The 24,965-nt window shown below is 57.8% G+C and overlaps 2 protein-coding genes across 9 annotated transcripts; one reads left to right on the top strand and one right to left on the bottom strand.

Annotated features, from left to right (window-relative positions):
• Positions 1-1,010: 1,010 nt before the first annotated feature.
• GSTK1 (glutathione S-transferase kappa 1) lies at positions 1,011-4,933 on the top strand. 2 transcript variants are annotated; one of them, XM_038741305.1, is made up of 8 exons: positions 1,011-1,118; positions 2,384-2,465; positions 3,051-3,179; positions 3,419-3,519; positions 3,697-3,732; positions 4,167-4,283; positions 4,397-4,490; positions 4,687-4,933. In XM_038741305.1, exons 1-8 carry the CDS (start codon positions 1,050-1,052, stop codon positions 4,734-4,736), a joined length of 678 nt encoding a protein of 225 aa, XP_038597233.1. In that variant the 5' UTR covers positions 1,011-1,049; the 3' UTR covers positions 4,737-4,933. The 2 variants fall into 2 exon arrangements, with proteins under 2 accessions (XP_038597233.1, XP_038597232.1); XM_038741304.1 differs by having other exon boundaries at positions 3,419-3,732.
• An 814-nt stretch (positions 4,934-5,747) lies between these two features.
• LOC119921006 (rap1 GTPase-activating protein 1-like) lies at positions 5,748-22,960 on the bottom strand. Of its 7 annotated transcripts, none has more exons than XM_038741313.1 (24): positions 22,942-22,960; positions 20,391-20,484; positions 20,104-20,139; positions 19,932-19,979; positions 19,401-19,439; positions 18,764-18,991; positions 17,943-18,046; positions 17,103-17,181; positions 16,142-16,195; positions 15,902-15,985; positions 15,365-15,465; positions 15,114-15,243; positions 14,206-14,382; positions 12,714-12,785; positions 12,389-12,475; positions 10,662-10,811; positions 10,362-10,499; positions 9,958-10,061; positions 9,750-9,863; positions 9,516-9,651; positions 9,143-9,245; positions 8,691-8,767; positions 8,466-8,536; positions 5,748-6,252 (listed from the first exon to the last, which is right to left on the bottom strand). In XM_038741313.1, exons 3-23 carry the CDS (start codon positions 20,119-20,121, stop codon positions 8,513-8,515), a joined length of 2,067 nt encoding a protein of 688 aa, XP_038597241.1. In that variant the 5' UTR covers positions 20,122-20,139; positions 20,391-20,484; positions 22,942-22,960; the 3' UTR covers positions 5,748-6,252; positions 8,466-8,512. The 7 variants fall into 7 exon arrangements, with proteins under 7 accessions (XP_038597241.1, XP_038597238.1, XP_038597240.1 ...); XM_038741310.1 differs by lacking the exon at positions 22,942-22,960 and adding an exon at positions 22,168-22,299; XM_038741312.1 differs by lacking the exon at positions 22,942-22,960 and adding an exon at positions 20,867-20,885.
• Positions 22,961-24,965: the final 2,005 nt, after the last annotated feature.

The following is a 24,965-nucleotide window of genomic DNA, read 5'->3' on the forward strand; positions in this document are numbered from 1 at the left end:
CTTAGAACAGTGCTTTGCATATAGTAAACGCTTAATAAATGCTATCATTATTATTATTAGAGAAGCAGCACGGCTCAGTGGAAGGAGCATGGGCTTTGGAGTCAGAGGTCATGGGTTCAAATCCCGGCTCTGCCAGCTGTCAGCTGTGTGACTTTGGGCAAGTCACTTCACTTCTCTGGGCCTCAATTCCCTCATCTGTAAAATGGGGATTAAGACTATGAGCCCCCCGTGGGACAACCTGATCACTCTGTAACCTCCCCAGCGCTTAGAAAAGTGCTTTGCACAGTGCAGTGCTTTAGTAAGCGCTTAATAAATGCCATCCTAATTATTATTATTATTATTATTACAAGTCGGCAACAGATAGAGACGGTCCCTCCCCAACGACAGGCTCACAGTCTAGAAGGGGGAGACAGACAACCAGACAAAACACGGAGACAGGTGTCAAAATCAGATGAGGTAGCTGAGGCCCAGAGAAGTCAAGCGACTTGCAGATGAGGTAACTGAGGCCCAGGGAAGTCAAGCGACTTGCAGATGGGGTAACTGAGGCCCAGAGAAGTCAGGTGACTTGTGCAGGGACTCCCAAGCCCCTAACCTATCCACTAGGACACGAGGGTGACGCGGGCAGTCCGGTTCCCTCATCCATTCATTCAATCGGACGCATTGAGCGCGTACTGTGTGCGGAGCACTGTACTAAGCGCTTGGGAAGTGCAAGTTGGCAACTTAGAGAGCTGGTCCCTCCCCACCAACGAGCTCAAAGTCGAGAAGGGGGAGACAGACGACAAAACCAAACATGGAGACACAAGGGGGCAGCAAGAGCGGGCAGTCCAGCCCGGGTTGGCCACCCGTACCCGCCGCCCTCTCTGTCCGCCCACCTAACGGAGTGGGGCGGGCAGCCAGTACGCTCCCTCATTGGCCAGCCCCGGGAGGCAGGGCCGCATCCGGCCCTGGCAGCCAATGGGGAGGTGGTGGGGGGGGGGTGCCCTGGGGGTGCCCAGGGACTGCACCTCGCTCCTGGGCCTAGCAGCAGCAGCGGGCCTAGACAGCGGGCGATGGCCGCCCCGGTGGTGCTGGACCTGTTCTACGATGTGGTCTCCCCCTACTCCTGGCTGGGCTTCGAGGTGGGAGCAGCAGGGGCTGGAAGAGGCTTTGGGGCGGCAGGGGTGGGGTGGGGGGTCGCCCTTCCCAGTCTTCCCTGCTCTGCCCAGCTTTCCCGCCCAGGGTGGGCCGGGCCTGCCAACTTCTGCCCCCAGAGGAGGGAGTCGAGTCCCAGGGTCACTTGCTCAACTTTCCCCCACTTCCACAGCCCCTCAGAGCCGGGGTGAAGCCCCAGCCCCCAGCCTCTCCCCACACTGGGGCCTCAGTTTACCCAGTCCCGGAAAGCGAGGCGGAGTTTCATGGACTCTCTTCCTGCCCCCGCCCCAGGGTTGGCTCTGGGTCTGGGGTCCTTGTGGAGGGTCGTGCCACTAAGGTACGTGAACTTGGGGGGGGGTGGCTGGGGCCCCGCTTCAGAGACACCCAAGTCCAGACTGCCTTTGGCAGTTACCATGACAATGTGCCCTTTCCCTCTGATGCCCCCACTTTCCAATCTCTGAGAAGCAGCGTGGCTCAGTGGAAAGAGCCCGGGCTTTGGAGTCAGAGGTCATGGGTTCAAATCCCAGCTCTGCCATTTGTCAGCTGTGTGACTTTGGGCAAGTCACTTCACTTCTCTGGGCCTCAGTTCCCTCATCTGTAAAATGGGGATTAAGACTGTGAGCCCCCCGTGGGACAACCTCATCACCTTGTAAACTCCCCAGTGCTTAGAACAGTGCTTTGAACATAGTAAGCGCTTAATAAACACCATCATTATTATTATTATTATTATTATTTCTTCAGGCAGTGCCCCTCCTCCCCACCCCCAGAGCAGACGGGTGGCAGATAGCCATCACCTAGTAAGCGCTTAACAAATGCCATCATTATTATTATTACCCCTGCCTGCCTTCTAGACGGTACGCTCATTGTGGGTAGGGAATATGTCTTGTATTCTTGGGGAAGCAGCATGGCTCAGTGGAAAAGAGCCCGGGCTTTGGAACCAGAGGTCACGGGTTCAAATCCCGGCTCTGCCACTTGCCAGCTGTGTGACTCTGGGCAAGTCACTTCACTTCTCTGGGCCTCAGTTCCCTCATCTGTAAAATGGGGATGAAGACCGTGAGCCCCCCGTGGGACCATCTCATCACCTTGTATCCTCCCCAGCGCTTAAAACAGTGCTTTGCACGTAGTAAGCACTTAATAAATGCCATTATTATTATTATTGTAGTGCACTCTCCCAAATGCTTAATACAGTGCTCTGCACACAGTAAGCGCTCAGTACAGACTAACGGACTTCCCTTCCCTCTCCCTGGGACAGGTCCTGTGTCGCTACAGAAACATCTGGAACATCAACCTACGCCTCTGCCCCAGTTTTATTGCCGCGATCATGAAGGACAGCGGTGAGCCCGGGGAGAGGGCCAGGCTCAGAGGAAGATGGGTCCAGCCGTAAGGACCCCTCCTCATCCAGAAACGGGCAGAGCCCAGCCCTCGTTGGCTAGAAAGCTGTCGTTCCGTACCCCCAGAAGCTGCCCTCCAGCCTTAGGCATAGATAATAATAATCAATCAATCAATCAATCGTATTTATTGAGCACTTACTGTGTGCAGAGCACTGTACTAAGCACTTGGGAAGTACAAGTTGGCAACACATAGAGACAGTCCCTACCCAACAGTGGGCTCACAGTCTAAAAATAATAATAATAATGATGGCATTTATTAAGCGCTTACTATGTGGAAAGCACTGTTCTAAGCACTGGGGACGTTACAAGGTTGTCCCACAGGGGGCTCACAGTCTTCATCCCCATTTTACAGATAAGGGAACTGAGGCCCAGAGAAGTTAAGTGACTTGCCCAAAGTCACACACACAGATGGAATTGCCATCTCCCGGCCCTCGGCACTACGACCCCTCGCTCTGACCCTGATGGGTATCTGGGGCTGGTGAGATGCTTGCAGCCGCATGACAACCCCCGTGGTCCTCCCTCCCGCAGGAAACAAGGCGCCCGCCCTGGTGCCCCGGAAGGGCAAGTACATGACCCAAGACCTGAAACGCCTGGGTGACTATTTTCAGGTCCCGCTCCACATGCCAAAGGATTTCACCCACTCGATTCTGGAGAAAGGTGGCTAGAAAGTCGGGGATGGGGAAGAGAACTGGGGGAGGCTTAGGGAGAGTGACTGGGGGAGAGGGGGCAGGAGGAGCCCCTGGGTGCTCGGGAGGGCAGCCCCGGACTGGCGGGGCGAAGGTTGGCACAGGAGGGGTGGAAACGGGCAGAGCCCAAGCCCCCAGAAGCCCGCTCCCAAGGGCCCAGCCCCCTGGCTGACTCATTCGTACGGCCTGCCCGCCTCCCCGCGGCCTCAGGCAGCCTGTCTGCCATGCGCTTCCTCACCGCCGTGAACATGGAGCGGCCCGAGCTGCTGGAGCCCATGTCCCGGGAGCTGTGGATGCGGATCTGGTCCCGGGTGAGTCTCCCAGCGGCACCCCCACCCTCAGCAGCCCCCAATCACCCCCCGGCCCCATCCCCTCTCCCCAGCCAAATCCCCCCACCAGGCTTCAGAAAACACCCCTCAATTTTCCCTGTGGTTCAGGATTGTCCTAGCCCCTGCCTTCCCCATATAACACCCTTCCCTCTTCACCAGGATGAAGACATCACCGAAGCCCAGAGCATCCTGGCTGTGAGTGCCCCAGAAAAGCCCCATGTGGGTTCCACCCGGCCCAGCCCCAAGGTGGAGGGCAGTAGAGACACACCTGACTCCAACACCGGGAAAGTTTCTCTGGGGCTCCCCTCACCTCCCGCGGGGCAGGGGGGCACACCCAAGCGCATTGTAGATGTTAGGTCCGGTTGCCCCACTACCTGCCTGTGGACTTGCCCACTTCGGAGCAGAGCCAGAGCCTCTGTCCTCCCCCAGCCCAGGAAGCGGAGTCAAAGTGGACTCGGCGGGCTGTCCTGTCAGGCCCCAGTCCAGCCTGTCATCCCAGACCAGGCAGGGCCTGGCTCCCTGGGTCCCAGATCAGACCCAAAGAGATGCTTCCTGTGAGCAAGAAGGAGGGGGTGACCATCCATGATGTCTGGCCCCAGAGTGACACCCTCACGACCCATCCCCTTCAGGCCGCAACCCAGGTTGGGCTGACCCCACAACAAGGACAGGAGCTTCTGAGAAAGATCGGTTCCCCAGAGGTGAAGGAACAGCTGAAGCAGACCACTGACGCAGCCTGTAGCTATGGGGTGAGATCCCACCCCAGGCCCCTAACTCCACTCCATCCATTCCCTGTCCTTCCCACCCCTCCCCACCTCCTGCCCAACTCCTCCTGTCACCCTGACTGTACCCCACTCCGTAGGCTTTTGGGCTGCCCTTGGTGGTGGCACACGTGGGCGGAGAGACACACGCGTTATTTGGATCGGACCGGTTGGAGCTGCTGTCCCACCTGCTGGGTGAGTGTCCAAAGTGTGCAGGGTTCCGCGGCCAAGCCCCCTCTCCGGTGGCCGGAGCTCAGGGGAGCTGCCACGACAATGGACATCTGGTTTGGCACATAATGGCCGCTCCCAGATGCTCCCCGGGCTCCGGTGCTGTGGAGGGCCTGACCGGAGTGAGCTTGCTGACAGGGTGAGGTTTCTTTGCTCCTTGCAGGAGAGAAGTGGCTGGGCCCTGTCCCCCAGGCACGTAAGTCCCAGCTCTGAGCCGGCCATGCAGGGAGCGTGTTCCCGCCCCACCTGGAATCCTGGACTCGGGTTCTGGCCTCACCCTTGGGCCTCAGGGTGGCGGGGGTTGGGGGCATCAGGGGCCCAGGGTGAGCCCTTCAGTACCAAAGTGACTTACGGGAGAATGGGCTCCCCATTACTCTGTCCCTGAGAAATAAACAGCCTGAAGCTGGACCCTATAAGGAGTGTGAGCGTGTTTGGGGGGGGAAATTAGTGCAGTGCAGAGGGCAGGGGACCCCATCCTAGGGCAGGGGGAGCTATGCAGTGGGGGATTTATTCACAAGGCTCCCCTGGGCCTGTCTGTGCACCTTGGTCCAGTTCTGCACCCGAGGAGCCCATGAGAGGGAAATAAGGGCCCCCTCCTGACCAGCTGACCAGCCTGGAGCCCAACCTAAACGTTGGATGGAAGGCGGCTCAGGCCACAGGGCAGGTCTGCATCCGGCCTCCACGCTAGAGTCTGGACCCCTCCCAGCCCCTACACCCAAGGGCCCCAGAGATCGGCTCCCGACACCACCCCCGCCAAGGGAGAACGGACGAGCACCGTTGCCCTCAGTTCAGGGTCCTGGGGGAGCGTTCTCTCAGAGGCCAGCACGCGGTGGTTCCAACTCCACCATTCACACGCTGAGAGGAGGTGGGAGCGAGTTTCTCCCCCTCCCTCCCTCTCCAGCCTGGGTGTGATTCCATGAGTTCACGGCAGGCCTCGACGGGTTTCCTCGGGGTCTCCCCTCGAGGCATTGGTGAAATCCTGGGCCCTGGGCATGAGCCCTCCCAGCCTACCCTGGCACCTAAGGGCTCCAGAAAGAATGCAAATGCTAGGGGAAGCTTGGAGCCAGAGGCCATTCACTGGACCGATCCCAGCTGTCGGTCAGTACTTCTCACCCACCTACCCACAGCCCCCTGCATTCCTCCTGCACCCAAGCCAGAGCAGAAATGAGTTCTGGACGCCCCCCACCTCACCGCCCACAGAAGGGACCACCCAGAGTCCGTGCTGGGTGCGTTGGTCAGAGCCTCTTTATTGCCAAGCCTGAAACGCTACAGAGACACAAGAAGCTACAGGCCGAGTTGGGAGGGACCCAGGTTGCCAGGGAGCCAGGCCAGAAGACAGGCAGACGGACGGACAGACACAGACACCGAGGGGAGCGGGAGCGACGCTGAGGAGAAACCTAGAAGGCAGAGAGGTACTCGGGCTGACACGCTCTTCCAGAGACAGTGATTACCTCGGTTCCTGGAAGGGTCCCGATGGCGGGCCGAGTTTCGGGGCACCGGCCAGGCGACGATGGGGAGGAGGTGGGGGACCACTGGGCTCCTGGCACCCCCTCCATTCAGAGAGACCTCAATCTTCTCGGGGGGCAGGCTCCAGAGGGACCTCTTCTGAAGCAGCGGACGAGATGCACGGACAGCTACAGGGGGCGGGATGAGGGAGGAAAGGCAGGAGGAAGCAGGGAGGCTGGGGTCCCTTGAGGAACAGCCACGCTCCTCACTGCACAGGAGAATCCTACAGGGAAGGGAGACACACATACACACAGAGAGAGGAGAGAGAGAGAGAGACACATGCACAGAGGCAAGGAAAGGCGGGATGAGGGAAGGACAGAGACAGAGACAGTCCCAATCAGAAGAAGCCGGGAGCCGGAAGCAGCTGCCGTGGCGGCCCAAGGACAGGACCCACGGCCCTGTGAAGAGGGGCTCAGAGTGGGGGGTAACCTACCCAGATCTAACCCTCTTCCTCATCACCTCCAGGGTCTGTTCAACCTCTCCGCCCAGCTATTGAGGACACCTGTCCTACCTAACCGCGTCGAGGGGAATTAGCCAACCATAATTCTTTAATCAGCCATCAGGGTCTTTCATCTAACTCCCTAGGCCACCAATTTGGGCCTGTGTCCTAACCTTAACTTTGTATTTATCCATCGGGGGCATCTGACCTTCCATCTTCCCCTTGGGTTGCCCTTTCTCTCCCGCCTGGAACTCTTTCCCTCTTCACATCTGACGGATCACTCCTCCCCACATCTTCAGAGCCCAACTACTAAAAGCCCATCTCCTCCAGAAAACCTTCCCTGGTTAATCTCATCTGCCCACTCTAATTCCCCTCCAACTGCCACTTTACCTTTTCTGCATTACCTAAGCATTTGAGCACTCACTCCCCCACATTGTGTTTACATTGAAAACTTTATACTCTACTGCTTCCTCCTACCTGCAATCTCCTAAAATATTTGCCTCCCCTGCTATATTTTAAGCTCTTTGAGGATGGGGATCATCATGCCTAATTCTGTTTCACTGTCCCAAGTGCTTAGTACCGTGCTCTACGCAGCATAAACACTCAATACCGCTGATGACCTGATTCTGAAGAGACGCTTAATTCACTCGGGTCGACAGTAGGATGGGTTCCTTTCAACGTCTGACCCTGCCCTCATCCCTTGGGCAGAATTCTACGGAAACGCATGGGCTAGCTGCACGTTTCACTGCTGGGGGTGTCCTGACTCTGTGTCTAGAAGATTTGTTGTCTGGGACTGCACTTGAGGCTGCCTGAGGAATCTCCAGACCCCCCAGAACATGGAGGCTGCAGCCAGTTTCTGGCAACTTCTGGGGCCAGTTCTGACCCCTGCCACTGCCCCCGCCTCAAGTTGCCTCTGCTCTTCCCCATGGATCCTCCCTCCTCGGGGCTCCTAGGACAAGAACCGGAGTGAGGTTCATCCAGATCTCTCCCCCGTGGGGGCTCACTGGTCTATCCTGAACGATTCAGTCTATTTTCTTTTCCTTCTCTCGGGCTCCTGAGATGTCAACCTCACCCCCGCGGAGGCTCTTCTGAGATCTCAGGAGACTCACAGCTTGGGAGAAATCTCCAGCCCCTCCAGCGTCACCCCACTCTAGAGACTAGCCTTTGCTCCTCCAGTGGTCCCCAGTCCCCAGCCCCCTGCTCACCCAGCCGCTGGGTCGTCCTAAGCAGTGCCAGCTCATGGCTTGGAATTTCCACGGGGCACATCTCCTTCACCCCCGTCCCGTCTCCCTGGCACCTCCCTCACCCAGAGGTTTCACAGGGCCCAAGGTCCATCCCCCTAGATAGATGCCGAGGAGGCCGCAGATCAGCCCCGGTGGGGCTGCGTTGCCAGGTAGGGGATCTGTGGTCTTCTGGATCGGATGGGGCCTTCCCTGCTGGGGTTGCCCCTACTCCACTGCCGGAGGGAAACCGAGGGAACAGAGCAGAGACCACCTCCCCCCAAGGCCCCTTCCCGGTGACCCTGAGGCTTTGCCCCTCCTTAAGGACCCTGAAGCCAGCTACGGTAGGCTCTCTGATCCCCCCAGGACAGATGGGGAGTGACAGGAGAGGCAGACAGACAGACGGGGGAGACAGACAGAGACCAGCTCGTGAGCAAAAGAGGATGGAATCGCAAAGCAGCGAGAACTCAAATATCACGGGGCAGGAGGGTGGGTGAGCAGGTGGGAGTGAAGGGTGCTTTGGAGGGCAGGAGAGGGAGATTAGGGAAGGTGGGGAGCTGGGCTGGGGGCGGGCAGGTAGGTAGGCCTACCAAGGAGCTCCCAGGGCAAAGCAGGGAAGAGCTGGGTCCAGGGGGAGCCAGGGGTCTGACTGGAGGGAACTGGGGCAAGGAAGGTGAGGCAGGACAAGTGGGATGGGGATAATCATCCTCTAGATGGGGGGGGAGGGAGGGGGGTGGCCCCCACCCAGAGGCCCTAGGGCCCCACTGGGCTGGTTACCTGTGCATTACCCAGCATGCACTGCCACACCCCTCCGGAGGACCGAGTCACACACAGCACAGAATGGAGGCCTGCAGAACAGGAGAGGGGAGAGGGTGGTAGGTGGGACCAGGGCTCAAGGCAGCGTGAACTTGGGCCAGAGGGAGAGTGGGGGAATGAAACTGAGGGAGATGCCCCTTCCTCCCGGCCCCCCCACTACGGGCCAGATGGGGTCAGGGCTCCTACCGGACTGTAGCGCTGGGAGTCCGGCTTGCTGCCCTTCCCTTTCTCCTCAGAGCTGCTGGAGCGGAGCAGGCGAGTGACTGCAACCAGACACAGGGCAGCCATGCTGTCCATCCCTCTGCTTCTCGGCAGGGCAGTTGCTCCCCCAGCCCACACAAACAGACTCAACAAATACTATTGATCGACAGATTGATTGACACTAATTCAGTTTCTTTAGAACTCACTGGGAGCAACTGGGAGGGGGAAGATGGAGTTGTGGGGGTGAGGGGGAAAGCCGAGGCAGACCAGCCCACAGTCCCTAGCTGAAACCCCAACTCTCTGCCCCCTGGTCCCACTTCCTCCCTGCTGGAGGGCCTGTCTACGGTCTCGGCACCCCACCCCGCTCCCTGTGCTGAGGGGTGTTGGTGGCAGCAGGAGGGGGGTCTGGCCTGGGTGGCGCAGGGGGGGCGGTTTACCTGGGGAGCCGGTGCTGCTGGGGGTGCAGGCCCCATCGTCCAGCCACACGCTCTGAATCAGGGAATCCCGCGGGGGATGGCCGTCCAAGGAGAACGCCAGCACCTGGGGGCCGGATGCCAGCCAGGAAGCAGGAAGGGAGTCAGAGGAGGAGTGGGAATCCAAGGCTGGCAGGGCCGGGGGGGCGGTTGGTCAGTCTGAAGGGGCCACAGGTAGGTGGGGGAAGCCAGGGGATGAGAAGCCCGTGGTTGACGGGAAGGACTGGAGGTAGGGGGTGGAAGAATGAAAGGGGCAGGGATCCCTCTGGAGGAGGCGCTGGGAGGGCCTGGGGGCTCAGAGGAAGGGATGGAGTCGGGAGGGCCACCCTTCACTCACAGGCTCAGCCTCGTCTTCCTCCTCAGAGCTGTCGGGGTCCCTCAGGCCACTGCAGCAGCTGCTCCCATTGGAGGAGGATCGAGACAGCGGGGGCATCGGACAGTATCCGCTGCCGCCTCCGGGGCCGCCGAGAGCCCTGCACCGGCGGGAAAGGGAGGCAGGCTGGGGTCGTGGAGCAGGAAGCACTGAACTGCCTCTGCCCCTCCCCACTGCAGCCACCCCATTCTCCCTCACCTGCCCTTCCTCTGGGGGAGCTCAGGGGAGCTGGGGCTGGAGGAGCCGTCTGACTTGAGATCGAAGGAGGGGCCCAGACCCTCTGAGACTTTCTGAGTGGTCTCTACAGCCTCCCTGTGGGGCAAAGAGGCGGGAGAGGAGCGAGTCCCGGGGCACGGGCCCCCATGCCACCGCATCCCTCCACCTGCCCCACCCCCGTCCCCCTCACCTCTTCTCTTCCTCGATGTTCTCAATGCCGATGGCACTGCAACGGCGACCAGGGAAACGAGGCGTGCGGGGTCGAGATGGGCTTCGGCCGGGGAGGGCAAAGGACTGATGGGAGAGGGAGAGCCCAGCGTCAAGGGGGAGAAGGCAATGGGGGCAGGGAAAGAGGGAGTGAAGTTGGAGAAGCACAGGATCGGGGAGGGAGCAAGAAAGGGATGGGGGAGCAGGAAGAGAGAGGGAGAGGAGAGAGGACAGTGGGGAGATGAGCAGCAACTGCTGGGTCAGGAACAGAGACCGGAAAAGCAGGCCTAGGTGTGGAGGAGGCAGGGACAAGGTAAGGGGGGGTAGGGACAGAGGCGGGAGCAGGGGGAAGAGGTTCGAGGTCAGGAGCTCCGGGGCTCCCCTCACCGCGGCGATGGCCTTGGGGGTCTCGGCGACCCCCGGGGCCAGGGCGAGGCCGGGGGATGGGGGAGCCGGCGTGGGCGGCTGCTTCTTCCCAGACAGGCCCACGGTGTCCAGGCTCTGGCTGCGGCCACGGATTACTCGCTAGTGTCAGGGAGGCGGGATGAACACAAGAGGACAGGCGGTCAGGCGCAGGAAAGGATAGAGTGGCGGGGGGGGGGGGGGATCTTCCCCGGGTCCAGTCCCCCCTGAGGTTTCCTCCCAGTGGGCAAGCCAGCACTGTAGGGGCGGGGGAGTGGGCGCCACCTTGAAGTTCTCGAAGAAGCCGCCACCACCGCCACTGCCGTAGTCCGTCCGCTCGTCCTCGCCGCCCCCGGAGTCCAGCCCCATCATGGTGCAGCTGCGGCTCTGCAGCTCCTCAAAGAGGCTCTCCAGTAGTGTCCCCCGTGTCCGCTCCTGCCAGGGCGGCGGGAGGCGGGGGGATCAGCTCCCAGGGTCCAGGAGTCGGGTTGGGGCTGAGCCCTCAGGGGGCTGAAGGGCTGACCAGTCCTCAGGGGCCCCACAGCCCCCAAGATTTGCAGTTCCTTTGGGTCTGTGCCCCTCAGGGACCATCCTGGGTAGCCCTGGGTAACCCACATTCTGCCAGGGGCCCGGTGACCCAGACCCTTCCTGGCCCCTGGGACCCACTACCCTTGACAATGACAACTGCCCATTAGTTAAGCACCTACTACTACTACTAATAATGATGATGATGATATTTGTTAAGCGCTTACTATGTGCAAAGCACTGTTCTAAGCGCTGGGGAGGTTACAAGGTGCTCAGGATGTCCCACGGGGGGGGGGGGGGGGGTCACAGTTTTAATCCCCATTTTACAGATGAGGGAACTGAGGCCCAGAGAAGTGAAGTGACTTGCCCAAAGTCACACAGCTGACAATTGGCAGAGCTGGGATTCGAACCCATGACCTCTGACTCCCAAGCCCGGGCTCTTTCCACTGAGCCACACAGCTTCTCCTATGTTTCTCCTTGGCTACTCTGTGCCAAGAACTGTACTACGCACTGACAAAAATACAATTAGATCCAACTGAGGCCCCGTCCTGCATTAGGCACTCCATCTAACTTATCCCCATTTTATAGAGGAGGAAACTGAGGCCCAGAGAATTTCTACGAGTTGCCCAAGGTCCCATGGAGCCAGAGTGAGAACCCAAGTCTCCTAACTTCCAGTCTCATACTCCTTCCACTGGGCCACACTGCTTCCCAAGCAGACAACCCCTCAATTCCCAATATGCCAAGCTGACCAGCTAAAACAGACCTTCCCGGAGGGAGCCAAGAGATAAACAGGGGCTCTTTGCATCCACTTCCATGTCGTCCCATCTGCCCACCCCTTTCCCTCTCCTAATCCAACCCAGAACCCTGCCAACTAGCCATTCAGTGTCCTTCTCCATCATACCGAGCCAACCCATCGATGGCATTTACTGAACGCTTACTGTGTGCAGAGCACTGAACTCCGTGCCTGGGAGATTGTAGTATAACAGACCTCTCCTGCCCGCAAGGAGCTTCCAGTCTTGAGGAGGAGCTTCCTGTCAATCAGTGCAGGCTGCTTTAGTGGAAAGAGCACAGGACTTGGGAGACAGGACACCCCCAGGATCTAGCCCCAGCTCTGAGAACTTGAGCGAGTCGTTTCACTTCCCTGGGCCTCAATTTCTTCATCTGTAAGATGGGGATAAGAGACATGTCCTTCCTACTTCTTAGAAAGGGAGTCCACGTGGGGCAAGGAAGGCCACGTATCTATGCCAATGCCTAGTTACGGTGGTGACCGAAGGCTTCCTAGGTCTTGGAGCAATCTCCTCCCCCGCCAGTCACCTCTTCCTCATCCAGTTCCACCCACTGCTCCAGCTCCTGTTAGCACCGCTACCCTCCCCACAACGTCCCTTCCCCTCTCTCACTTCCTCCCCCCACCCCCTTGGGATGACGGGGACACCGATAGTGTGTCTGCACAGACTAAGCACTCAATAAATACAATTGAATAGTGTCACCTCCAGTTTGGCGAACTTGTCAGCTTGGTAGCTGCTGTGCTCTGCGTTGATGAGCTTCGCCAGGAGGAAGTCTCGGAACTCCGGACCCTGCGTGGGGACCCGGGGTGGAAGAGGAAGGGAGGGTCTGCCAGGAGCGGGATGTCCCTGCTCCTGTTCCCAGGGGAGTCCATGACCCCCACCCCGCTCCCCTTCCATCTCCAACCCGCTCTTCTTCCTCCTGGAGGCCCCGCTCTACCACCCCTGCCCTGGCACCTCATCCCCGCCCCATCCCCAGGCCCCTGCCCTCTCACTCACTGGGCCCTGGGTAGGCGGGGGAGACACAGACCTTCCTGAACACAGCTGGGCTGGGCAACGGGGGCCCAAAGAAGGGGACGTCATCTCGCGCTGTGACCGACACCTTGGATGGAGACGTGGACTAGTCAGGGCCAGCCGGGGGGCGGTGGAAGGTGGGGGCAGGGAGAGGAAGAAGTGGCTTCGGGGACCCAGCACTTACAAACGCCCACGTTAGACTGTAAGCTCCATGGGGGCAGAAATCGTCTCTGCCAACTCTATTATATTGTTCTCTCCCCACTGCTTAGTCCAGGGCACACACAAAATAAGTGCTCAATTAAATACCACCAATTGGAGGTGGACAGGTAGATCCTTGGGGGGCGGGGGAGGTTGTGGGAAAATCTAGGATGGGAATAGATACTTGGTACAGGACAAGTTCCCAGTGGGTGACCAACCATATTTTTGTTGAAAACAGGGACATCAGGGCCCTCCCCCTTCTCCTTTTCTTTGAGGGTGGCCAGGACTGTGGGGATAAAGCCTTCCATCATTCTGGAAAGCCCGTATCAGTAGTCCCAGCATGTTCTGGGCCCATAACAAAACATGTACTAGGCGTGCTCCGGACAAGGAGAGTCTAAGGATTTCAAATGAGAGGGGAGGATGCGAGAGGGAGGCAGACCAGTTTAGGTGGGACAGTTCGATATTTTTCTCAAATTGCCAGGAAGAGCCCATAAAAAGCTAGGACTGTCCAGCCAAAACTGGGACACACAGTCAGCTTGGGGGAGGGGAGGGTGGCCACCCATGGCAAGTAAGGATATCGAGTGCTCCTCCGCCAATCCCCAAGGAACGGACAAGCGTTCCGTTATGTACGTTGGAAGAACTGTATCTTCAGTTATCTGGTTAATGTTTTTGTAGCTCTCCCTGCTGTATTTGTTGCTCCTCAGGCTTTTACTGCCTGAAAATCATTTCTGCCTGTCTTCCTCATTAGAGGATAAGCTTGAGGGCAGGGAGCACCTGTGTCTTCCTACTGTGGGTATCCTAGTACTCGGTAGGGCATTCGGTAAATGCCACCGATGGACGGAGCAGTTGTGGAGCATGTCACCGGGCCAGGGGAAAGCAAGGGGACACTCCTGATCCCCTTCAGATCACTTCAGAGCCATCGAGTTCCCCTTTCGGGGTTCCTGTGAACACGGACGCTGCTTCTGAGCTACAGAGCTCAGCAGCAGCAGCTAAAGCGGAGGGAGGCCGGGTGTTGAAAATAAAAATACTGGACATTAAGGCATCCGGTGCCATAACAGCGCTTAGAACAGTGCTCTGCACATAGTAAGCGCTTAACAAATGCCATCATTATTATTATTATGGACCGGAGATTAGCCAGCTGGAAACAGGACCACCCCAGTGGTGGGCTCCGGGGAGCTATCAGGTGTGCGGACAGGTGGGAAGGGCCTCTTAGGGTGTGTGTTCCTTGTGAAAGGCCACAAGGGTCACATGTTGAGGGGGTTACCCTGGAGGTGCTTTAGGAAGAGCCTTTTGGAGGGAAGGGCCTGTACCTTGTAGAGGGTGTCATCCTGGGGGTGATCCTGCGGGGATGCCGGGGGGACCACGGGCTGCACCACAATGTAGGCGTGCAGGAAGTTGGAGGCGATCATGTCGGGCACAAAGGGAGTGTCCTCCTCCTGGAACACCAGTGCCACAATGTCGTTCCCAATGTGCCGCTTCCGCTGCAGCTGCGGGGAGACCAGGCAGGGTCAGGGAATCACCCCCCACACAGCTCAGCACCCCCAGCCCCTCCAGCTACCTGCACTCTGGGGCTGAGTCCTGATCCCTAATCCTCCTCCCCATCAACCAGCGTGGCCAAGTGGAAAGAGCACAGGCCCATGAGTTAGAGGATTTAGGTTCTAATCCTGCCTCGGCCATGTGACTGCCGGGGGCTGTCGCTTAACATCTTTTGGCCTCAGTTTCCTCATCTTTAAAATAAAGATTAATACCTGTTTTCCCTTCTGTTTAGAGAGTGAGCCCCATGGGGGCGAAGGACTGGATCTGACCTGATTATCTCGGATTTACCCCAGCGCTTTGTGCCACAAATACCACTATCATCAATCTTTCCTCCTCCCACCGGGTCCCTTCCCATCCAGTTCAGCCTCAGCCCAAACCCTTCTGCGGCCTAGACTCCTAAGGTTCCTACCAGCCCCATGGGGTACCTGAGGAGCAGGACCCCCTTCGGGGGTTCCAGGCCACCGCCACTCTCGGGACTACAGTTTCCCCATTGGCTGGAGAAACAAGGAACCCCGGGGAAGAGGGTGAGCCTGAAGCTGTGCTCCGTGATTCCTCCAATCCTCCGTATTCTCAAATAGCTCCCTGGGACCCTCTCATCTGTCCCCCGCCACCAGGCACCCCCTCCCCCCATCACACACACACACACACACATCTGCCCCGTCGCCCTCTGCCCCAGGCCCACCTGCTGGGCATCACCCAGGGTGAAGGGCAGGAGGGTGGAGACGTGGAACATGATCTCCTTCCCCCGGAACCTCGTGTACACGGACTCGGTGCCCGTCTGCCCCTGGCGCACGTCCAGCCCCCCGCGGAACCTGGGACGAGGCAGAATCAGGGGGGTGCAGGGACCCGGAAGGGCAGGCTGGGGTCCTGGGGTGATGGGAGGTTGTGGAAGGACAAGGGGATGGAGGCTGGAGGAGAGGGACGGGGTCTCACCCATGGAAATCCTGCAGTTGTATCCGCTCCCCCAGCAGCTCCAGGAATTCTCGGAACGCCAGGCTCTCCTCCAAGTTACTGAACACCTCCTCCTCTGTAGTCTGGGGGAGACCATGACGGGGGTGGAAGGGATGTCTTTTAGACTGTGAGCCCACTGTTGGGTAGGGACTGTCTCTATATGTTGTCAATTTGTACTTCCCAAGCACTTAGTACAGTGCCCTGCACATAGTAAGCGCTCAATAAATACGATTGATGATGACGATGGGGCCACATGGTCAGAAATAATTCAACCCTGCCCCTCCCCGCAACTCTCTGGGCTCCTCTTCTCCACTTCCTCCACAGTGCCTGGACTGGCCGGGAATTAGATGGGTGGGGAGAGATAGTCTGTCAGCAGACCCTTCCTCCATTACCCTACCATGATTTCTTGAGCTCCTCTGTCTTCTCAGACCCAACAATGGCCCCCATCTGACCAGCGGCCCATCTCACAACACCCCCCACCCCCACCCCAATCTGACCAGCCCCCAACCCCAGTCTCACCTGTCCAGCTCTCTGGTAAATCACTCCAAATTTGAAGTTGTTGCTGATGATGTGTTCATCAAAGGCCACAATGAGCTGAGAGGCCTGGTTGGGGGTAGGGGGGCAAACAATTGGAAACTGAGATATAAGACGCCTGGGGGAGGAGAAAGGAGGAAGCCTAGGGGGCTGGGCGAGCAGTGTGGGAGCGAAAGGATGGACCAGGGATGGGAAGAGACATGGCTGATGGGAGAAGATCCTCACCTTGGGATAGAGAACAGGAAAGAACCGGTCTACATTCACATCCTCACACAGCAGCTGCAGGAACCAGAGAAGCAGAGGTCAGGAGCGGGAGTGGGTGGGGGAGGGGACGAGGGGGCTGAAGTAACAATAATTATAACCACTAATGATAGTGGTTATTTATTAAGGGCTTACTATGTGCCAAGACCTGTGGAAAATGCGGGATAATCAGATCGGACGCAGTCTCTGTTCCACGTGGGACTCCCAGTCTAAGAGGGAGCCAGAACAAGTATCTTATCCCCATTTTACAGATGCAGAAACTGAGGCCCAAGAGAAGTTTAGCGATTTGTCCAAGGTCAAGCCACAGACAAGCCGGCATTAGAACCCAGGTCTCCTGACTCCCAGTCTTGTGTTGTTCCCACAAGGCCACGCTGCTTCGTTAGGCCCTGTCCCCTAATGGAGAGGGTCAGCGGGTAACAGAAGTTAGGGGAAGTGTGGGGAAGCTAGGGAGGAGACAGAAAGGGAACAGTGAAGTGATGGGGATTCGGGGAGGCAGGGAGCGGTGGCCGAGGAAGAGCCAGTAAACAGCCAGAACTGGGGGGGCAGCATGGCTCAATGGAAAGAGCCTGAACTTTGAAGTCAGAGGTCATGGGTTCAAGTCCCGGCTCTGCCACTTGTCAGCTGTGTGACTTCGGGCAAGTCACTAAATTTCTTTGTGCCTCAGTTACCTCATCTGCAAAATGGGGATTAAAACTGTGAGCCCCCCGTGGGACAACCTGATCACCTTGTAACCTCTCCAGCACTTAGAACAGTGCTTTGCACAGAGTAAGCACTTAATAAATGCTATCATTATTATTATTATTATTAAGGGGAGGACTAGGTGTGGGGGGATGGGGGTTAGAGAGGAAGGAGAGGGTGGGGGCACGGGGGGGGGGAGGAGGCAGGAATTAGAGGAGGGGCTAAGGAGGGGATGGACTGGCCTCACCTTGGCCATCTGTACAGCATTGGGGAACTCGCTGAGGCAGGAGATGGGGATCACGTCCTGTCTGGTGCCCAACCGAGTCCTGTTGCGGAGGGATAATAAGAATAATTGATAAATAATTCTGGTATCTGTTAAGCGCTTACTCTGTGCCAGGCACTGTACTAAGCACTGGGGTGGATACAAGCAAATCGGGCTGGACACAGTCCCTGTCCCATGTGGGGCGCATGGTCTCAATCCCCATTTTACAGATGAGGTAACTGAAGCTCAGAGAGGTAAAGTGACTCGCCCAAGGTCACACAGCAGACAATTGGTGGAGCCGGGATTAGAACCCATGGCCTTCTGACTGCGGGGCCCGTGCTCTAACCACTACGCCATGGGGGAGCAGGGGCCTTGACGTTGATCTCTGAGGCTGGGACTCCAAATCCTGCCCAGTGGTGTCCCACTGCCTGATCCTCCAAATCCTGCCCTCCCCATCCTACTCCTTGATCCTATCCAACCTCCCACTTCCGGCCAGGCCTGGGGTAAAGCCAGGCCTTCTGCTGTGGTAACAGCTGCTGGTGACCGCTGACCTCAGCCTGAACAGGGTCACGGCCCGGAGTCCCCAAGCATCTACGGGAAGGGGATGGAGGGAGGGTTGAGCTGGGAGCAAGGACAAATAGGATCAGTCTCAGCCTCAGCACTGAGGCTTCTGGGGAGAACTCTCCCTGGGGTGTTGGGGGGGACTCAGTTTCCTCACACTTTACCACCCAAGCCCCAGCTCCCCCTCCAGGGTGCCCCCATTTCTGAAGTTCCTAAATCTCCCCTGGGCCTCCCCCAGATCTCCCAGGCCGCCCCATCCCCTACCTCAGCAGCAGCCTCAGGGCGTCCTGCTCCCCGGCGGGTTCATATCTCACTGACAGCACCAGGCAGCCCAACGCCACGTCACTCGCGTAGAAGTTCTGGTGCTCCTGGAGGGGATGGGGTGGGAGAGCCAGGAGGGGCTCAGAACACCCAGCTGAGGGGCCTCTCCTCTCCCTGATCCCTGCTCTCCTTCCATTCCCTATGGACATCAGTTCTCCTCTCCTCCTTGGACAGCAATTGCCAAGCCGGGTGCCAGAAGCCCAAGTGGAAAAATGCCAGAGGTGCCACTCAGGGGTAGGGTTCTAGAACTCAGAAAATTTTTGAAGCGGCCTCCTAGGTTGAATCTCAAAAAGGCCAGGAGTCATGGAGTCACTAGTTTTTGTTGACAATCCATGCACACAAAAAAACCCTTCGGGGGCTGCAATAGCCAGGAAGAGGACAACTGTCAGCATCTCTTGAAGCCAAGGGCCATGCTAAGTTGAATGAATGAATACGGCCAGGATGGTCTGCATTGACTTCTGGGATCTGCTTTTGAAGGTCGTGCTAGATTCTACAGTCCGCTTTCAAACCCAAGGGGCAACAATCAGCAGTTTGCAACTTGCGTCCCCTTCTGAGGGACATCCTCTTTTCATCAGAAAAATAAATACATCTTCAAAATCGGTATCCCTGTAAACCCAGGCGGCCGTCTAACCGCCCTCAGCGAGCGGGGCTAGGGTTTCTCCAGTTATAAGTCAGACTCTAAGGTGGCCTGGTCCAGGAATTGCCCCCGCACGGCCCCTAGGACCCCCGTCTCCCTCCCTGCCTCCAGGTTCTGGCCCCTTCACCTTGCCCAGGAAGTGTCTCCGGTAGAGTCTGGCCGTGGGATCACACTCGAGCTTCACCCGGGGGCTCGGGCCGGGGCCGGGCCCTCCCCAGGGGGAGGATGGCAGATCCGGATGTTCCACGGTGGGGTCTGTGGAGGGGCTGACCAGGTGGTGGCAGGTCCCCTCAATCCAGTACCCACCAAATTGGGGCAGAATAATAAGGGGGTACGGCCCTCCCTTGCGCAGCACCTGCGTGGGGAGTTGAAGATCAAAGTCACTCAGTCAATCGTGATTTATTGAATGCTTACTGGTGCAGAGCACTGTACTAAGTGCTTGGGAGAGTACGGCATAACAATAAACAGACGCATTCCCTGCCCACAACGAGCTTACAGTCTGGTGGAGGGGAGACAGACATTAATATAAATAAATAAATTGCTGAAATGTACCTAAGTGCTGTGGGGCTGGGGCTGATGAATAAAGGCAGCAAGTCAGGGTGATGCAGAAGGGTGTGGGAGAAGAGGAAAGGAAGGCTTAGTCAGCCCGGGAGGTCATGTTGGAAGGCCGGCTGGCCGGCTAGGGGACGAGTGGTTGGGATGGTTGGGAGGGGACTTGGTATCTGCACAGCTGAGGTTGGGCGGCGGGGGGTGGGGGGTCTTACCTCATGGATGCTGGGATACGGGATGTACTCCTCTTCCCTCTGGAAGGACAGGGCGGGGAGGTCAGTGGAGATTCAGGAGAGAGAGAACCAAAACTTCCCGAGTCTCCTCAATCCCTCATCTTCCTTCCCCAGACTCCATCCCTCCCTCGCCATTCCCCTCTCCTCTCCGCACCACCGGCCCACAATGGGAGATCGTGGGCCATGGACTGGTCTCCCGGTGGGAGACTGATTCGGCAGCCTGGCACAGGTCCAGAGCAAACAGACAACCCAGATCCACAAGCAACTGCACAGATGGGTGTGCAGACAGACAGACAGGTGGGCCAGCCCTGGAGTTGACGACAGATGGAGAGGGGAAAGAAGAGGAGGGAGGAGAAGGAGGAAAAGGGGAAGGGAGTAGGGGAAAGGGCTTAGGGAGGGTGACACTAGAGGGAAGAGGAGGAGGATGGATATTTGGTGGAGGGGCAGAGACCCAGGAGGGGAGTTGGAAAAGGAATGACAGTCAAGGGTCACAGGGAGAGAGCAGATGCTGACCTTGAGTGGGGAGGGAAGAGAACATCTTTGCTCATCTAGACGACTCCCCTGTGGCAGACACGGGGAGCATGAGACTCCAATGACCTCTCCCAAGACTCCCAACAGCACCCTCCCTCCGTTGCTCCCCCCAACCCCTGCCGCCAACCTCTCTTCTCCCTCCCCACTCCCTCACCTGCATTTTCTCAATCATTTCAAACAGGTCGATGGGCTGGAAGAGAAGATGAGGTGGTCAGAGCTGAGGCCGGACGTGAGAGGAGGGTCGGACCCAGGGGGTCAGAGGGGCTCAGAAGATAGGCTTGGAGGACGGACAGGGCCGAGACAGAGCCGGGGCCCAGCTCTGAGGGTGAGGGGCTCTTAGGGGTCACCGCAGGCCTGAACCAGGCTGGGCCGTTGTCAGCGTCCTGGGATCCCTGCTGGGAGACAGAGCTCACCCACCGGAGCCCCCCAGGGGCTTCTCACCTTGCAGGGGTCTGGAGGGTGGGCATCTAGGGAAGGTTCCCGGGTTGGAGAGTCGAGGGTCTCGGGGAGGCAGCGCTCAGTGTCCTCTGATTTCCTGTGGGGAGAAGACATGGGTAAACCCTTCCAAACCCTCAGGCCCTTCCCAACTCCGGGTGCCCTTCCCAATGGCACCCCTCCAAAGCCAACTGTACTCACTCCAGGGGCATGTCACAGCCACCTCCCACTCCCATCCCACCCGCCCCCAGCTTCCAGTCACCTCCATGTTCCCCACCAACCCCCTTTATAATACCCTCAAACCACTCAGGGGTAGAGGTTTTGGGAAGGGTAAGAGGCTGTTTCCTGTAGATGAGTGGTGGACAACAGGGGTTATTCAAGGAGGAGTAGGAGAGGGAGTGGGGGGTGAGAGGAAGTATTGAGGGCTGAACGACAGGGAGGGGTGGGGTGTCCCTACCAACCCCACGTGGGTCCCCACCTACCCTGAGTGGGTCCCCAAGGAGACGCCGCGCTTGCGGGAGAACATGGCTCCGAACCGCTGTCCGCTGCCTCCCTCGTCCCTCTCTCTCACGGTTCTGTGCCACCCTCCATCCTACCCCCCCCGGCCACCTCCCATCCCCCCCAACCAGCCTATTCTCCCCTGCCAATGGGCAGCTTGAGCCTGGAGAGGCAGGGAGGGGAGGGGAGGGACTGCTGGGGTCACACAGAGAAAGGAAGCTCCCGGGGAGAAGCAGCCAGGCCCCCATGGGGTCGGCAGGGGGGAGGAAGGGAGAAGAGAAGGGGGAGAGAGGAAATTTCAGGGCAGGGAGAGACCTGGGAGAGGATGTAGCCCGGCAGGGAAGGAGGGAGGGGAGCTGCAGACAGATAGGAGACGGAGGAGATGGGGAAAGGTTGGGCAGGTTATTGATGGGTGGGGGGGACACAGGAGAAAAGTGACCCTCAGATAGGAGAGGTCTGGGGAGTCTGGAGGGCAGAAATTGAGGAAATCAGGGATTCCTGAGGGCTGACGGAAAGGGGTAGAGTTGTTGAGGGCGGGGATATACTGGAGAGAGAGGGGTACCCACCTCACTTGTCCCCCAGCTTCTTGTTTCTCCCACCCAATGCCCCCCGCCCCATGTTTCCCCCACTTATATTCCCCTGGATCCCAGGATACCCCGCCTTTCGGTTCTCCTTGTGTCTGGGTGGCCCCATCACAGAAACCCCATCACCACACACTCCCCAGCCCCTACTAGGGAGGATGAGGAGCCAGGGGGAGGGAGAGGCAGAGGGAGGAGGGGAGGAGGGGGGTGAGAAGCAGACGGGAGAGGAAGCCTCCTGGCCCGGTGGGGCTTCTGCCCTTTGCTGTGTCCTTCTAGGCTCCTGGCGGCGCATGGGGATGAAAGAAGCCACAGGAAACTGAGCTCCGTGACTGTCGCCAGGGCAACCACCCCCTCCTGGGTACCACCCCCCACCCTGCACATCTCTTCTGCACCTACCCACCCACCCCCGCACCCCTTCTCTGCACCCACCAGCCAGAGACGAAACGGCAGAGACCGCGCAGGCGAGAGACACACGGAGACACACAGCAGTCGGCGTCAGACATACACACACACACCCCCGCCCCTACCCGCCAGGGTCAGACAGAGACAGAGACGAAAATAGAGGCTGAGAGACAGCACAGTCGCTCGCAGAGATCATTTACAACCGCGCATCGCAGTTATTCAGCACAGAATACATGCAGACACACAAGTCTGTCCCTTATAACTCCATCCCCAAAAGACACACACACTGGGGTCTCACTCACCCAGGCTGAGGTCCAAAAGTGGCCCCCCCCTTAGATATTGGCTCAAACCCCCACACCCGCACCCGAAGAACCACGGCGGGGGGAGCGTGAGCTGGGAGAGGGGGCGGCCCCACAGCTGGCAAGGACGGAATGACTGAACCTAGGATAATGGGGAGTGGAGGAAGGAGGGGGGGGGGCGAGGCAGGAGAGGGCCGGGGCTAGGCCGAAGGCAGGCAGGGAGGATGCCCGGGGCCGGGCTGGCCTAGCCGGCCTGGCCGCCCTACCTGCGCCAGCTCCGGCTCCTGCTCCGGCTCTGTCCCTCCTCCTCCTCCTCCTCCTCCTCCTCCTCCTCCTCCCGCACCGGCGGGCCGAGCGCGCCCCCCCGCACATCGATCACTCGGGCTGTAGCGCAGCCCGCCCCGCCCCGCGCCCCACATGGACCCTCCGGCCCTTCGGGTGACCAAAGCCCCTTCCCCGTCTGCCGGCCCTGGCCTCCATCTGCTCCGCGCCCTGTCCCGTCCTCCTCTCCCAGTCTCCAGCCACCCCATCCTCCATCCTCTCCGGCCTCCAACCGCCATGTCCCCCAAGCTCTCAGGCCTCTCCCCCCTGCCTCCAGCCACCCCGTCCCCCAGCCTCCAAATGCCTTGTCATCCGTGGGGCCTCCAGTCTCTGCGTCCCTCACAGGGGTACGGCCTCTGGCTCCCAGCTTGCAGGCAGACCTCTTCTCCCCTAGCACTGGCTGGAGCCCCAGTCTTTACAGTCGGGCTGGTGGTTTCAAATCCCTCTCCGACCCACCTGTGACCTTGTCCAGACCTCCCCATCTCTCCTCCTGGGCCTTATTTCCTCTCCTTTCCAACCCAGCCTACTGCCCTAGTTGACACCTGGGAAGTGGGACTCCTGGGTCTAGTCCCTCAGTCTTCCTCTGGTCCACCCCGGGGACCTGGGCTGGCCTTGCTCCCTCTTTCGCCCACCTCACTTTGGTCACATAGTGGGGAGAGAATGACTCTGAGCAGGTGTGCAGATCTCTCTCTCTCTCTTTCTCTCCCCCAACACTTTCCCCGACAAGAAGGGACAGTGTGGGACTTCAGGGAATAGTGGAAAGAGCATGGGCCTACAAATCGGGGACCTGGGTTCTAATCCCGGTTGCCACTTGTCTGCTGTGTGGCCTTGGGCAACTCACTTCACTTCTCTTTGCCTCAATTACCTCATCTGTAAAATGGGGATTAAGATTATGAGCCCTATTGGGGTCAGGGACTGTCTCTAACCTGATTAGAGAAGCGGCGTGGCTCAGTTGAAAGAGCCCGGGCTTGGGAGTCAGAGGTCATGGGTTCAAATCCCGGCTCCGCCACTTGTCAGCTGTGTGACTTTGGGCAAGTCACTTAACTTCTCTGAGCCTCAGTTACCTCATCTGTAAAATGGGGATTAAGACTGTGAGCCCTACGTGGGACGACCTGATCACCTTATATCCCCCCCAGCGCTTAGAAAAGTGCTTCGCACATAGTAAGTACTTAACAAAAGACATTATTATTATTATTAACTTGTATCTGTTCCTCGGTGTAGGGAAGCAGCATGGCTTAGTGGATAGAGCACGGGCCTGAGAGGAAGAAGGTTACGGGTTCTAATATCAGTTCTGCCACTAGTCTGCTGTGTGACCTTGGGCAAATCACTTCACTTCTCTGTGCCTCAGTTACCTCATCTGTAAAATGGAGACTGAGTCCGTGAGCCCCACATGGGACAGGGACTGTGCCCAACCCAATTTGTTTGTATCCACCCCAGTGGTTAGTAGAGTGCATGGTACATAGTAAGCACTTAACAAATGTTATTATTATTATCGTTATTATTATTATCACAGTGCCTGGCATATAGTAAGCATTTAGCAAATACTATGAAAAAATAGGACCCAGGGGACAGAGGGGGCGACTGGAGGGTGATTTAATGTGCCACAGGCATAAGTAGAATGACTTCACCTCTCTCCTCCCCATGCATGCCCCCCAAACTTCCCCAGCACCATCCCATTCTCTGGCCCAGTCTGGGGGTTGAGGGATGGAAAGACTCAATCGTGCCATAATAATAGTAATAATATTATCAATAATAATAATAACAATAGTGTTATCTCTTAAGCCCTTACTATGTGCCAAGCACTGTATTATGTACTGGGTAAGAGACAAGACTTTATTAAGTGCTTACTGTATGCAGAGCCCTGAACTATGATTACATTTAGGAGAGGACATTACATTACATTAATGTTACATTACATTATTAATAATATACATAATTAACTACATTAATGTTCTAGATTGTGAGCCCACTGTTGGGTAGGGACTGTCTCTATATGTTGCCAACTTGTACTTCTCAAGCGCTTAGTACAGTGCTGTGCACACAGTAAGCGCTCAATACGATTGATTGATTGATTGATTGATTAATGATTACGATTACATTTGGGAGAGAACACAGTAACAGAATGGGTACACACATTCCCTGCCCACAGGGTACTAACAGTCCAGAGGGGGCAGACAGACACTAATATAAATAAATTACAAATATGTACATAGGTGCCGTATGGTGGAATGAATAAAGGGTACAGAGGCAGTGCCCAAAGGGAGAGAGGGAGGAGCAGGGGAAATGAGGGTTAGGAAGACCTCTTGCTGGAGATGTGATTTTAGTAAGGCTTTGAAAAATAGTGATGGTATTTGTTTAGCGCTTACCATGTGCAAAGCACTGTTCTAGGCACTGTGGGTGGGGGAGATACAAGGTGATCAGGTTGTCCCACGTGGGGCTCACAGTCTTAATCCCCATTTTCCAGATTAGGGAACTGAGGC

Source organism: Tachyglossus aculeatus, assembly GCF_015852505.1.
Source record: "Tachyglossus aculeatus isolate mTacAcu1 chromosome 12 unlocalized genomic scaffold, mTacAcu1.pri SUPER_6_unloc_1, whole genome shotgun sequence".
In the NCBI taxonomy this organism is placed as follows: Eukaryota; Metazoa; Chordata; class Mammalia; order Monotremata; family Tachyglossidae; genus Tachyglossus; species Tachyglossus aculeatus.

Coding starts and splice junctions, on each gene's coding strand:
- LOC119921006 (XM_038741313.1), bottom strand. Junction 15,244..15,364: donor CAACTGCAGGATTTCCATGG/GTGAGACCCCGT, acceptor GCCTCGTCCCAG/GTTCCGCGGGGGGCTGGACG. Junction 10,062..10,361: donor CCCCCAAGGCCATCGCCGCG/GTGAGGGGAGCC, acceptor CTCTCCCATCAG/TCCTTTGCCCTCCCCGGCCG.
- GSTK1 (XM_038741304.1), top strand. CDS start 1,050: ATGGCCGCCCCGGTGGTGCTGGACCTGTTCTACGATGTGGTCTCCCCC. Junction 3,180..3,418: donor CCACTCGATTCTGGAGAAAG/GTGGCTAGAAAG, acceptor CCGCGGCCTCAG/GCAGCCTGTCTGCCATGCGC. Junction 4,284..4,396: donor ACGCAGCCTGTAGCTATGGG/GTGAGATCCCAC, acceptor CCCACTCCGTAG/GCTTTTGGGCTGCCCTTGGT.